The sequence below is a fragment of the Dipteris shenzhenensis genome, chromosome 17, assembly GCF_047967505.1.
Source record: "Dipteris shenzhenensis isolate YYH24624 ecotype China chromosome 17, Dip_SZ_1.0, whole genome shotgun sequence".
In the NCBI taxonomy this organism is placed as follows: Eukaryota; Viridiplantae; Streptophyta; class Polypodiopsida; order Gleicheniales; family Dipteridaceae; genus Dipteris; species Dipteris shenzhenensis.
In genome coordinates this window covers 32146070-32161484 of record NC_141612.1, presented here as the reverse complement: position 1 = coordinate 32161484, position 15415 = coordinate 32146070, and the positions used below count along the sequence as shown (strand labels likewise).

General features: G+C 48.5%; 1 protein-coding gene across 1 annotated transcript in view; it reads right to left on the bottom strand.

Moving 5' to 3' along the window:
- Positions 1–15415, bottom strand: part of LOC147891993 (uncharacterized) — a 341384-nt gene that overhangs the window by 81019 nt on the left and 244950 nt on the right. The window contains exons 26-27 of the mRNA XM_087388335.1: positions 3504–3607; positions 3336–3411 (exon numbers count right to left, since the gene is read on the bottom strand). Coding sequence (XP_087244461.1) covers positions 3336–3411; positions 3504–3607 — 180 coding nt within the window. The remainder of the gene's footprint in view (positions 1–3335; positions 3412–3503; positions 3608–15415) is intronic.

The window sequence follows — 15415 nt, the reverse complement described above, 5'->3', positions numbered from 1 at the left end:
CATGGATTAGAGGGGTGGCATCCCTTTACAGATCAGCCCACAGCCAGGTTTTGATTGGAGGGGTAAGGGGTGACAGATTTCAGATTTCCAGATCAGTTCGTCAGGGATGCCCTTTAGCCCCGTTCCTCTTTCTCTTTGTGGCAGAAGCTATGAGTATCTTCCTTAGATCTCAGGCTGAGCTTTATGGGTTGAGATTGCCCTTGAGATAGGAGCAGGAGCTTCTTGACTATGAGTTGGCTGATAACACTGCTATTTTTATTGAGGCCTCTTCGCAGTCACTTGATTCTTTACGAACAGCCTTGGATATTTTTTGCTCAGCTACAGGGGCACACATCAATTGGCATAAATCCTTTGGCTTTTGGATCAATGATGAGGACACTCTAGGCTGGGGAGTTGACATTGGCTTTTCTTGGATTCAGAGGGGTGTTCCTGTCAGATATTTGGGATGCCAGGTAGGATTGGGCATCTCTCCAGCACAGCAGTTTGCCCCAGTATTAGAAAGTATAAGGAAAAAGCTCCTTTTTTGGAGCTCAGCCAAACTCCACCTTGCCTCTAGAGTTGTGGTAGTGAACCAGGTTCTCTTGGCCACCGCCTGGTTTGCGTGTTCTTGCTGGTGCCGGTCTAGGGATTGCATCACTCAGATCATTAGACCAATCAGGAATTTTCTTTGGAGTGGACTTGATGGCACGACAGATGTTGCAGCGAGGGTGGCCTGGGAGACCATTATTCTCCCTACATGGGAAGCGGGACTTAATATAATTGACCCGGACTTGCAGTGCAGGGCATTGCTTTGTAAGGTGGTGGTGAGGGGACTCATGCCTGGGCAAGAACCTTGGAAGGATTTCTTTTTTGGACGCATTCAAGCTTGCACACCTACCTTAGGAGATAATTGGGTGGACAACCCTCACTGGATTTTTTCTTCTACCTCTCTCAGGTCTCTCACCTCTCCTCTCATGATTGCCATCCTCAAAGCTTGGGGGAACTTCAAGAACACTCTTCGAAGGGTTCCGCCCTCTACCCTCGAAGAGATTGATAGGCAGCCGATCATTTGGAACGATAGTATACTTGATGAGCATGGTAGACCTCTGGGCACTTCCCATTATATGCAGTGGTCTGGATGGGAGAGAGGCCCCACCTACATAGTAGGCACTTGGAAGGCTTTTATCAAGCTACTTGAGGATCAGAGACTACAATCCGTGAGTCACCTCAGAGGGGTAGCACGCAGGATTCAACAGATAGATGCAGCCATCCCGGTGGAATGGACAGTTGAGGTGCCTATTACTTCCACCACTTGGATGGGAGCTTTTTCGAGGACAGCAGTTCCTCTATAGGTGATCGCTCTTCGAGGTTTCGGGGAAGATGCTTTGGTCTTTGACGTTGGGGATGGAGGTATACTCTCTAGATCCACGGATGATATTCTTCTAGAGGTTGCCTTTCAGCCTGTCAGGATTGCTAGTTTTGTGGACCACGGAGCAGGCTTGCAGTGGTACTTAGACCCTGACCCTCTGCTCTTGGCCCTGGGATCCTCGAGGTTGTGATTATATGGAGGTGCACCTATTAAGTGCTTGCAGTGGAACTCAGGAGAGTGGGAGTGGATAGATCATGGGCACCGAGAGAGGGGGATTCCCTTCTTTCATTTCACGGTTGGTAATGTTAGGAGATTTCAGCTGAGCAGTAGAGGTTGGATTCCCTCTAGAGCCCCCCATTGGGATAGCTTCTTCATCACCGCAGATTTGCGTAGGAATTTTTGGAGGAGGCTCTAGAAATCCCTCAGACATAGAAAGATCACTCTTTTCTTTTGGCTTTCTATTCATGGAGGGATTGCAGTAAACCTGCGGAGATCACGATTTGGGGCTGATCCCACTTGCCCTCATTGTCATTTTGCAGAGGAGTCAGTGTGACATTGCCTCAATCAAGCGAGAATTGTTTGGAAAGGAGTTGCTCGGATACTTAGCATTTTTCATACTTCCCCTTTCTTCATGACTTGGGGCTCGGTCGCATGGTTATCCCTTACTGGGTCCCAGGTGTTTTATGAAGGTGAGCCTTCTTCTTGGGCACTCTCGATCTACCGACAGGAGATAGAGCCCTACTCTCTTTAGGATGTACCACATACTCCTTTCAGAGCTTCACATGTTTCAAAGGACACCTCTTGGGAGATTTTGGCTAGCATTTCCTCTTGGCACATTTGGAGAGCCAGATGCACAGAGGCCTTGGATGACACCCAGATACACCCATCACAGGTGTTCACTGGTATTTGGAGTGACACGGTTTACACTTTGATAGCCATATGGGCTAGCATGTAGGGCACTTCACGGGCAGCCTCTTCTAGGAGGACTGTATTTCTCTGAGTTTGGAGGGGTTCTCCCTTTTTCTCGGAGGTTGCTACCGTATTGAGATGGCACTATCAGCCCCAATCCCTTCTTTTTGGCTCTTGAGCTTTTCATGCATTGCATGGTGTATCCCGTATTCCCGCATGGAGCTTGCTCTAACGGTTTTCTTTAATACTTAATAGAAGTCTTTTTTTTGCCCAAAAAAAAAAAAAAAAAGTTTAACGATGAAATTGAAAGTTAGATCTGTAAATTTTTTTTTCATATTCTGGTATATTTCCATGCGATTTGATGGCATATCATATGAGGTCGTGTTCTCATCCTGGGTCCACATTTCCCCAAACCCAAAACATTCCCGTCCCAACATCAGACGTTCTTGGAATGTTCTCATCCCCTAGTAACTATGAGATTCCAAACTCTAGTCAAGAGAGTCCTCATCAATAAATCAAAAGCCATTGTATTTATTCCAATTAATCTATGCCCCTGTTGCAAGGGAAAACAGATACAAAGCTGCCTTGAATGTTGTAAGAGTCTAAGGAAAAGCATCCAAGTAAACTATCATACCATTTGCAAGTTCACTATCTAATAGCTCCCCATTGATCTAAGAGAGGGTCTCAAACTAAGGATGTCTGCCTGAGATCTGAGTTAGAGACTCATAGCCTCTACAACAAATAAATATAACATGGAAGCAGGTGGGCATCCCTCGTAGATGGATATGGTAATTTGAAATCCTCTCCTCTGGCACCCCTGATAAGAACCTCATTGTGGGCCTATTTGTAACAAAGGACACCACTTTGATTGATGAATCAGAGAAACCAAAATGCACCAGCATACTCTCCAAGAACCCTCAAACTACTCTATCATAAGCTTTCTCAATTTCCAAGAGGCAGTATCTTAGTTTAGTTAAAACTAGCTTTCCCTGATCCTTGCTTTCAGTGAATTTGGTCAATCTCCTAGACCTTTTGTTTGTCATGACTATGCAGGCATGCATGAAATCTGTGTTCTCACCTCCATATCCGGATGAACATCCTCCAAGATTGTCGCATCATAAAATGCACCTTCTCTTTTTCCACCAGCTAAAACTCTGCACAAGGGCAAGCCATGATTAATGACCTATTCAATAAGTTTCCCAAAAAGAATTGCAAAGGTTTTTCCAATGACTTCAAAAGCTCTTACCTGGCTCCATTTGAAACAGCTTTGTCAACCCATGACTCAATGCGCTTTGCTTCTGATTCAGCAATGACAGGTCCAATATAGGTATCTTCGTTTAACGGATCCCCCTTCATCAAAACAACATACCAAAATTCAGCTGTAGAAGGACAGCAGTTCACAACTGGTGTAGCTCCAAGCATTGGGGATGTGGTCAATTAACTTAGCAAAAGAGGAGGGGCAAGGCTGTAGCAGTGGTCCTCAATCAGTAAAGCAAGAATTAAAAACGCATTACTCATTCCAATGCATGGTCTGATTCTATTCTGGAACATGTATGAAGATTAGATCTTACTTGGTTAAATCAAGGATTATGGACATCTCCGGGTACATCTCCTGTATTCAGGGGTATGTCATGGAGAAAACCTGCATAATTGAAGGTTCTCATGCATTCAAGAATCAGGAATAGGGCCAAAGAATTTTACATGATATCACCTGGTCTTCCAGGAAAATTATAGGCCAGTACAATTGTATGAATGTCTCATTTTTGGCATGCCAAAGGCAAAGCCATAGCACTTGTTTTGGGTTCTCTTATTATGGGAATTATGCAAGGGCCTTAAAAGAATGCTATGATCATAGAAGAGTAACATGAGAGGGGCTTTAAGAGGGTTGTCATAATCTAAGGGTGAGGGGGTTGTCACATCTCATGGTTCACCTTCTCACGAAGTGTGCAAGGCGTTTAGAATTATGATGGTGCCGGACCAGAGGGACACAAAGTGGACAAAGTGGACTGAGAATTGCAGTGTAGAATTGCCATGGCACACTCTGGTCTGATCCAGGTGGTTTCTCGGAGACATATACTGACAGAGATATGGTCTTCTACAGTGAGACACATGAGAGCCCCGAGAGAGGATTGCCCACCGTGACAGGATATACATGGGAGTCATCTAATAGAAAGGAGACAAGGAGAGACATTGGTGTGCGGGGTTTGGGAGGAGTGGCTATCCTTTGTAGATCACACATGAGACCGCTCATATCAGTGACACGGAGAGAGGAGCATGCGCGACACATGTGGATATGAGTCCAGCTACCAGACGCACGACCGATTCTTATAGCAGTGTGCTATTTCCCTCTAGATACCTCATCGTATGCACGTGAGGTCACCACAAAAGGGCACAGTCCATATGAGTGGATTCAGGATGATATCACCAAATTCTCCAGGCAGGGGGACACCCTTCTTCTTTCTCGCTTCAATGCACGCACAGGGAACAGGCAGATGGGCCTAATGGACTTTGCATCGGATTCCCTCATAGTACCAGAACTAGATGTAGCTGAGCTCGAGATAGTGAGACATTCCGCAAATGCACCATAGGTGAAAGAGTATGGATGACATCTACTTGAGCTAGGGGCTGTTCATGATTTGATTATTTATAATGGTCTACAGAGATGGCCATCATCCGGTGGTCTCACTTGTTTCCCACATGGCGGAGGGACAAGCATAGTGGACTACCTCTTGGGTCCCTTGGCCTTTACCTCATGGATATATGACTTCATTGTGCCCCCTCCCCCACTCGGGGCTGATCACTCGTACCTATCCTTTTGTATCTCTACCACTACGCCAGCCAAAGAGAGGGGCCCCCCCCGCGCTCACTCGTGTACAGGTTCACTTTGATTGCGCCCTGGACCCCATCTATGTGAGCAACTTGGCGAAGGGACTTCCAGCCCTACTACTTGGAGATGTTGTAGACCTCGCTCACGCCTCAGACACCCTTTCCACAGTAGTCATGGATGCAGCTATCAAGTATTTCCCCACGACTCGATTTGCACGTGCCTCACTAGGGAAGATGCCAAGAATCCCTGGTATGTGATGAGTGCAGAGAGATGAGAGCTCACCTCACATGCGAGTGAGCCCTTGGCCACTTGACATCACCCGAGGCACAGCGGATTTCATGGCAATTGACACGTCATAAGTGACGGGCCTTCCTCATCCATAGAATGGACGAGGTGATCAGTTCATTTCGAGGGGGGGATCCCACCATTGGATGGGGGCTTCTATCGGAGGGGAAGCCACCTATACCCATCATAGACCCAGGTGTTTGGCACACTTATGCATGCTCTCTTTATGATGTCCCGATGCAGGCACCACTTGATATGTCCACTATGCCCCAGCCCACCACTTGCCACTTGTTCACTACACAGAATGTGCGGGCTGCACTCAGCCGACTTCATAACCAGAGAGCACAGGACCATGAGGGACTACGGACTGAGCACTTTGATCATGGACAGGAGGTCTTGGCTCCGGTACTAGCACAAATGTTCAACCACACCTTATGTCGCGGCTTCCCACAATACTACCACCATAGTACCGATACACAAGGCAGGTAGCCCCATGGATACTGAGAACTATCGCACTCTCATGATGGGCCACATGCTGGCCAAGATCTATGGATCGATACTGGAGAGGGATATCAGCAGCCATACAGAGGCACATGGGCAACGTGCTCTAGGGCAGGCAGGCTTCTGGATACAGCACTCCACTTTAGACCACATCTTCACCTTGAGGGCTATCATTGAGGAAATGAGGTCGAGACACCATAAAGTCTACGCTTGTTTTGTAGACTTTCGGAAGGCCTTCGACACTGTCCCGCGATCCCGCATGATCAAGAGACTATAGGATATGCAAATTCCATAGGTTCTGTGGGGATTGGTGAGCCTATACGAGTCCGTTAGAGGGAGAGTTCGTGCCCCAGGAAGCCTATCAAACTGGATTGAGAGCACGATCGGAGTAAAGCAGAGGTGCCCTCTCTCACCGACTCTCTTCGGGCTCTACATTGATGAGATTACATCTTTCATAGACTGCCTAGGAGGCGAGGGAGCACCACTAGCGGACTTGATGATACAGATTTTACTATAAGCGGATGACGTAGTCCTCCTGTCATCTTCGGCAAAGGGACTACAGAGACATCTAGATGCCCTAGAGGTGTTCTGTAGAGAGAGAGACCTGATGGTTAGCCTTGGGAAAACCAAGGTCATGATCTTCAACACCTCCTACACAATACTTCACTGACGTAGCTTTACATACCAGAGTCAGCCAGTGGAGATTGTTCACTCCTACACATACTTGGGTGCAGTTTTCACAGGGCCAGTTTTCACGATGACCCACGCAGCCAGAGCACGACTCACACGAGGGCATGGTGCCTTGGCCTGACTAGAGCGACAGTGCTTTTAGGCACACTTCGAGGATCCACAGACGAAGTGTTGGCTTTTCGACACTCTAGTGAGACCGACCACCATGTATGCGGCACCGTTTTGGGGGTGTGATATTTCAGCAGCAAAGTGGAAGAGATTCGAGCGGCTGTAGGTGATTGTTGTACTCAAAGTCTCTGGGACTCCCACCAAGAGTCACACTTGGGTCACATCATGGTCACCTCAGCAACATGCCAAGTTATTAGACCTTGGTCATACCTAGTTGCATCGTGTTCACATATGTCCACATCTGGAACAGACTTGACATGACTTGACATGGACATGACTTGGACATGACTTGGACATGACTTGGGTATGACGGAAGCAATACATGACTGAAGAGTGCCAAACCTCAACCTCGACCCACCATGGTCAAAGTTGATCAGAGGGAAGAACTGGCGCGATGGTACACGGGATACACCTGTTGGTGCACATGGGAAGCAGTCCAGCTGGTGCAATGGTGCACGGGGTACACCTGTTGGTGCACAGGGGAAGCAGTCCAGCAGAGTGCACAGGCGCACAGGCGGTACTCGTTGGTGCATAGGGGAAGCAATCCAACAGTTAAGAGGTATAGGTGGTGCACCAACCCTCGCAACCAACTAGTGTCAGGAGCGCATGGAATAGACAGGAGAACACACGGAGCACGGGACTCACTGACCCAGAACAGGCTGAAGTGTTGCAGAAGCCATCAAGGGTAGAGCGGCCCACAAACGATGGAATGGCTAAGGATGGCTAAGGATGCAAGAAGACGTCCAATAGGAAGAAGGAGAGGAGATTGGCCACGGGGGGTGGAGCAGAGGAGGAGAAGGTGAAGAGGGGGAAAGGGGAAAGGGGGAAGGATATTCTGGCACGGACGGGAGGCGTGAGTGAAGGAGTGAGAGGCTAGAGACAAGAGCTCGCCTCGTATCTTCTCCGAGTGTATCAGTCATCTTGCTTTCTAATGAATTAGGCTACTCCCCATCTCTGCTCGCGACTCTAAAATCTCTTTCCGTTGTGTTCTCCTCCCCTCCTCTCCCTTCACCTGGTACAACGGACTTGTGTCATGTCGTTGAAGTTCTTTGCCGTTCATGTCGAGGGTTGGCTTTTATGATGTTGTTCCGCTTTGGTCTTCTTCTTGCTCACATCACTTCAGCACTTGTACCGCTTGCACATAGTTGACACCATCTACCGCTTGCACATAGTTGACATCATCGACTAGCACTCGCCTACGTACCATCAGTGACACTTATGGCATGTCTTACTCGCTTCTCGCACCAATGGCCCTTATGGCATGTCTTACTCGCCTCTCGCCCATTGGAGCAGTAGCCAGAGCAAGTAACTTCATCGACACTCTCATTGACTTGGATCAACAGGAACCCTAGTGGTCAGATCGGGACTCCGGAGAAGAAGTGCAAAGCAGAAGAAGTGAAAGAAGAGGGTACTAAGGACGAGGGCTCCTCAGGGACTCATCAAGGTCAAGGCAGCCCCCTCCTCCTGCAATGATGTCTTCATCAACCACCTCTTCTACCGGAGTGGTGACTCCATCTGCTCCCGCCTCGAGCTCTTGTGGACAAGCTGCTACCTCATCTGTTATGCATAGCTCCGGGCTCCTAGCTAATCCTTCTTCTACATCTATCCCATTGGGGGGTACTTTTGCTCCGGCCATGCCTTTACCTGCCGTGATGGTTTCATCTCCCTTTCCATCCACACCGGTGTTGCCTTTTCCACCACCTCCTTCCTTCCCTTCTGCCTACTCATCCATGACTTCAACTCCGTCCCTCTCTTTCCCAAATGCTCTCCCATCCTCTTTCACCTCCACATCTTCCATTTCTCACCCTTTCCCTCTGCAACACCGAGACCCCCCACTTACGCGCTACCATCTGGGTACACTTCCTCTATGACTACATCAGTAGTGACTTCCCCATTGTGGTCCTCCACAGGAGGAGTTGTCGGGGTTCATCACAGCCCCATCGGGACTCCCTCCAACTCTTGCATCTTCTCCAACCTGAAAAAGGGGTGAAGCCTAGTAGTGTCCAAGAAAAGGGGAAATGGGTGACGGGAGAGTCACCACAGGAAATATTGATAGAGAATCCAGAGGCACCTCCTCTCCCTCGCGTGAGCTTCGACCCTCGGCCAGAAGCTCGGCAGATGAAGGCACAAAAGGCTACTGCTACTGTCCAACCTTATTCTTTGATGGACGACTTGATGGATTTCAGGCCCAATATCACCTTACGACAACTCTGTCAATTGTCTCTGCATATCAAGCATCAGACTATTGCATTCTTTAATCGCATGCCAGAGGGCGCCAAAGGGATTCTGTTCAGGGCGGGCCCACACCAGAGACGGTAACAGTTCAAGATGGAGTAACAATAGATAATTTCTCAGCCTATGCTGCCCTCACATGTGAACAAAGTCCCAAGCTCGCAGTGGAGATCAATGGGGTGGAGCTGAAAGATGTCTTCTTGGATGGCGGGGCAGCAGTGAACATCATGCCGAGAGGTACTCTTCAACAACTGGGTTTGAAATTGATAACTGACGTACATTTTCAAGTATGCATGGTGGATCAACGCAAGGTGAAGCCTATGGGGGCTGTCAAAGGTGTTCACATGAAGATTGGGGGAGTTACATTCCTGTCCAATTTTCTTGTACTTAATATGATGGAGGGTGAGCAGACTTATCCTCTACTTCTTGGTAGACCATGGTTATGCTCAGCAAAGGCCATTCAAGATTGGTCAAGTGATGAAGTTCGACTGCCTTTGGGATCCACATCCTTAGAAATAGACATGGTTACTCGAAGGGCTCGTCACCGACTTGTGGAACTTGGGGAAGAGGATTTTGAAGAAGAAGGGGTGGAAGAGGAGCGATGGGCACTTGGGGATTGGCCCCTATAGAAAGAAGAGCTGGCCTATGTGGAGGACTCACCCTTCCAAGGTGAAACCTATGTAACAGCAGCATGAGATGATGGTGAGAGCTTGACGTACTTGTTGGAACATGCTGGACCAGATGAGGAAGAAGCTGTCATCTTGGATTCGATGGGGGCCCTGGGATCCTTAGCCATCAACATGGTGGAGTTGTGTCCAGAAGAGGATCCTGAAGCCCATCTTGGTACTTCATGGAATGCGCAAGAGATGAGCCAGGAAGCCTCTCCACCACTTGGTTTGGCTGATCTCATGTATGAACGGATGCCTTTTGGTCTAATCCCCACATGTATCAGCGAATGATGACCACAAGTACCAGACCAAGTGGTGGGGAGGCCAACAGGGTGACTCAAAGACAAGACCATGAAGCAGCAATGGAAGCAATGGAGGCACACGACATGGATGCCTCACACCAAGAAAAAGACCCTATTCACTCCTATGTCACCTCCCCATGTTCACCTCTAGGTCACCCATGTTCACCTCCAAGTCACCCCTGTTCACTCCTAGGTCGCCGCGAATCACTCCTAGGTCACCTCCCCATGTTCACCTCTCTATCACCCATGTTCACCTCTAGTTCACCCCTGTTCACTCCTAGGTCACCCCTATTCACTCCTATGGCACCTCCCCATGTTCACATCTAGGTCACCCATTTTAACCTCCAAGTCACCCCTATTCACTCCTAGGTCACCTCCCCATGTTCACCTCTCTGTCACCCATGTTCACCTCTAGGTCACCCCTGTTCACTCCTAGGTCACCCCTGTTCACTCCTATGTCACCTCCCCATGTTCACCTCTGGGTCACCCATGTTCACCTCCAAGTCACCCCTGTTCACTCCTAGGTCACCCCTGTTCACTCCTGTGTCACCTCCCCATGTTCACCTCTAGGTCACCCATGTTCACCTCCAAGTCACCCCTATTCACTCCTAGGTCACCTCCCCATGTTCACCTCTCTGTCACCCATGTTCACCTCTAAGTCACCCCTGTTCACTCCTACGTCACCCCTGTTCACTCCTATGTCACCTCCCCATGTTCACCTCTAGGTCACCCCTGTTCACTCCTAGGTCACCCCTGTTCATTCCTATGTCACCTCCCCATGTTCACCTCTAGGTCACCCCTGTTCACTCCTAGGTCACCCCTGTTCACTCCTAGGTCACATCCCCATGTTCACCTCTAGGTCACCCATGTTAACCTCCAAGTCACCCATGTTCACTCCTAGGTCACCCTTGTTCACTCCTAGGTCACCTCCCCATGTTCACCTCTGTGTCACCCATGTTCACCTCAAGGTCACCCCTGTTCACTCCTAGGTCAACCCTGTTCACTCCTATGTCACCTCCCCATGTTCATCTCTAAGTCACCCATGTTCACCTCCAAGTCACCCTTGTTCACTCCTAGGTCACCCCTGTTCACTCCTATGTCACCTCCCCATGTTCTCCTCTTGGTCACCCATGTTCACCTCCAAGTCGCCCCTGTGGACTCCTACATCACCTCCCCATGTTCACCTCTCTGTCACCCATGTTCACCTCTAGGTCACCCGTGTTCACTCCTAGGTCACCCATGTTCACTCCTATGTCACCTCCCCATGTTCACCTCTAGGTCACCCATGTTCACTGCCAAGCCACCCCTGTTCGCTCCTAGGTCACCTCCCCATGTTCACCTCTCCACCCATGTTCACCTCTAGGTCACCCGTGTTCACTCCTATGTCACCTCCCCATGTTCACCTCTAGGTCACCCCTTTTCACTCCTAGGTCACCCCAGTTCACTCCTATTTCACCTCTCCATGTTTACGTCTAGGTCACCCATGTTCACCTCCAAGTCACCCATGTTCACCTCTAGGTCACCCATGTTCACCTCTAGGTCACCTCTGTTCACTCCTAGGTCACCTCCCCATGTTCACCTCTAGGTCACCCCTGTTCACTCCTATGTCACCTCCCCATGTTCACCTTTAGGTCACCCATGTTCACTCCTAGGTCACCCCTATTGACTCCTATGTCACCTCCCCATGTTCACCTCTCTGTCACCTATGTTCACCTCCAGGTCACCCCTGTTCACTCCTATGTCACCTCCCCATGTTCACCTCTCTGTCACCCCTGTTCACCTCTAGGTCACGCTTGTTCACCTCTAAGTCACCCCTGTCCACTCCTAGGTCACCCTTGTTCACTCCTATGTCACCTCCCCATGTTAACGCCACCTCTCTTCTTCCACTTTGCGCCACCTCTCCATTGTGTTCCATCTTTTCCAGCTCCATCTCCCCCCTCTTGCATTCTCCTTTACTCCATCTCCTTGCAGTCACCCTGGTTGCTAATCCCCTTCTCAGCAGACCTCGTCATCAGCTCCCCCTCTCACTATCACCTCGCCAGCTTTCCTTCTTGGACCTCGACATCGACTCCCCTCCTCGTTATCGCCTGGCCAACTTCCTTCTTGCCTCGTCATCAGCTCCCCTTCCTTTCCTGCTTTCTTTCTAGCCTCGTCATCAGCTCACCTTCCTGCTTCAGCTCCCCTTCCTCTCATCATCTCACTTCTACTCCGTCATCACCTCCCCTTCCTTTCCTGCTTCCTTTCTAGCCTCGTCATCAGCTCACCTCCTGCTTTGACATCAGCTCCCCTTCCTTTCCTGCTTCCTTTCTAGCCTCATCATCAGCTCACCTTCCTGCTTCAGCTCCCCTTCCTCTCATCATCTCACTTCTACTTTGTCATCAGCTCCCCTTCCTTTCCTGCTTCCTTTCTAGCCTCGTCATCAGCTCACCTCTTGCTTCGACATCAGCTTCCCTCCTTTTCCTGCTTCCCTTCTTGCCTCATCATCAGCTCACCTTCCTGCTTGTCATCACTCACCTTCCTGCTTCGTCATCAGCTCCCCTTCCTTTCCTGCTTCCTTTCTAGCCTCGTCATTAGCTCACCTCTTGCTTCGTCATCAGCTCCCCTTCCTGCTTCGTCATCAGCTTCTACTTCACATCTTGTTTTTTTTTTGTTTTTCAAAAAAGAGACTTCTATAAAGTAAGAAAGAAACCTGCTAGAGCAAGCTCTAAGGAACTCGTTTCTCTCTTGATCTTCTTTTGAGATATGAAGATCTCGTGATATACACAAGATTACAATCTACCTCTCCTTTTACCAATCTTTTCGCTTAGGTACGAGTAATCAATGGAATTGTATACACGTCTCGATCCCCTATGATCCTTATGTTTTCATCCTTATGTACAAAGCAACAATGATGAGTATGAGGATGAATAGCACGGTTAAAATCATACCGCCATGGTTTACCTAGAATTTTGTTAGTGTCTTGTAAAGGAGCTACTAGAAAATCCCTTCGATCTCTATATTTTTGTATACGAAAAAGGGATATTCCGTACTATGGATGTGTCTTCTTCATTATGTCCCCTAAAAGCTCCTGAGAGTGACATGTTTTTTATAGGTTTTGGTTTAAGATGGGGTAATTTTACCAATCTATCACTCACTAAGTCATAATTACATCCATCATCCAGGTAGACTACTATTCTCCGTCCATTCACGAATTCATACACCTTTAAAAGATCATGAGGCCCAAAGGTATTAGTTTAAGGGACAGCATTCACTATTGGCTCAATAGTCATGGTAGATTTCAAGGGTGACACCTCACCCTCTTGCTTGGATGCCTTGGCTTTCCCTTTTGCTGAATTCGTCTTGGCAAATTTAGCCAAGAGAACGCGACACTTATGCCATACGTGCCGTGGCTTATGTTTCTTACACCCGAAACATTTTCCTTCGTTAATCAACTTCTTCTTCTCTTCATCCGTCATAGAAGGAAATGGCACCCATCCAGGATGTGATTGGCTGTTCACATTCCTTACACGTGTTACCCTTCCCTTTATTATTCTTAAACCGGTTTGGTTTCCTAAAAGTGGGTATGTTGTTGGTCCTTAAGCGTGGTCCTGTTAAACATTTCAACCTCATATCTTGCTTTTGGGGCTTAAGGCTGCTAAATACTTTTTTCTCCTATTTTCCTTACTCTTTTTTTTTTTTTTTCAAAAAAGAGACTTCTATTAAGTAAGAAAAAAACCTGCTAGAGCAAGCTCTGTGCGAAAATACACCATGCTGAGCATGTAATAAAAACACCTCAGAGGAATGAGGTAGAAAGAAACCAAGGCTGAGGCTGAAAATGCCATCTCAACCCTGTAGAAGTCTCAGCAAAGAAGGGAGAGTCTCTCCAATCTCTGAGAAAAGTAACTCTCCTGGAGGAGGCTGCTCGAGATGATCCTTGCATCGTCGCCCAAATGGCCATCAGAGTGTGTATCATATATGTCCAAGTACTGGCCAAGATCTGAGAAGGGTGAACCTGAGAACCCTCCAAAGCCTCAGTGCACCTGGCTCTCCAAATGTGCCATGCTGCAATGCTATCTAGGATCTCCCATGGAGAGTCGACCGAGGAGTGAGCAGCCTTGAAAAGAGTGGCCGGAACATCCTTTAGAGAGCATGACTCCACAAGGTGTCATCGGATGTGAAGAGCCCAAGAGGAGTCAAGTCTCTCAAAAAATACGTGGGGCCCTGAAAGAGTAAGCCAAGCCACTGATCCCCAGGTCATATAGAAAGTTAGGCAAACAAAAGTGCTGAAATGTCTTGCAATCCCCTTCCATATGATTCTTGTCTCTCTGCAATCCCATAGGCAGTATTGTATTGTCTCCAAAGCTGAAAGGCAGCGAGGGTAAGAAGGGTCAGTTCCGAACTTGGATCTCCAATGGTTCACTGCTATCCCACCATGAATGCAAAGCCAAAAGAAGAGAGTGATTTTTCTATTCCGGTGGGATTTCTAGAGCCTTTGCCAAAAAATTCTCAGCAAGTCAGCAGAAATCTGAAAGTTCTCCCAATGAGGAGCTCTGGTAGGCTTCCAACCCCTAGATCTGAGCTGGAATTTCCTGGCATTACTGACCGTGTAACGAAAGAAAGGGATGCCCTTCTCCCGGTGCCCTTCATCTATCCATTCCCATTCCCCAGGGTCCCACTGCAAAAACTTAATTGAGACACCTCCATAGAGCCATAGCCTCCATGAGCCAAGGGTGAGGAGAAGCGGGTCAGGATTCAAGTACCACTGTGAAAGAGAGCCATGCTCCATGAAGCCCACTATCCTGACTGGCTGAAATGGTACCTCCAACAAGATATCGTCTGTGGATCTGGACAGCCTGCCCCCTGAAGAAACATCAAATACTAAGGCATCCTCACGTGGGTCAAGAAAAGCAATCACCTGTAAAGGAACTCCCAATTTGGAAAATGCCCCCATCCAAGTGGAGCAAGTAATAAGCATGTCATCTGTGTCCACCCAATCCCAGGGCAAGGCTGCATCAATCTGTTGGACTCTCCCTGCACTTCCTCTGAGATTAAGAACCATCTGGGCCTGTTGGTCTGCAGGAAGCTTCCTGAAGGCTTTCCATGCTCCCACTGTAGATGCAGGGCCCCTCTCCCATCTTGGCCACTGCATGTAAGGAGAGGCTCCAAGTGGTCTGCCAAGCTCATCCAAAATCCTGTCATTCCACATGATAGGCTGCCTTTCAATCTCTTCACGGGTGGATGGGGGAATCCTGCGAAGAGTACTCCTGAAGCTGGCCCATGCTTTCAGGATAGCAACCATAAGAGGGGAAGAGGGAGACCCGAGGTGGGCTGTGGTGAAAACCCATCTAGTACTGTGTGTCCAATCCTCTCCTGAAGTGGGCGTGCGAGATTGTATGCATCTGATAAAAAAATCCTTCCAAGGCTCTTGTCTTGGCATAAGCCCTCTCACAACGAAATTGCAGAGTAAAGCTCTGCACTGTAGATCTGGGTCGATGATATTCAAACC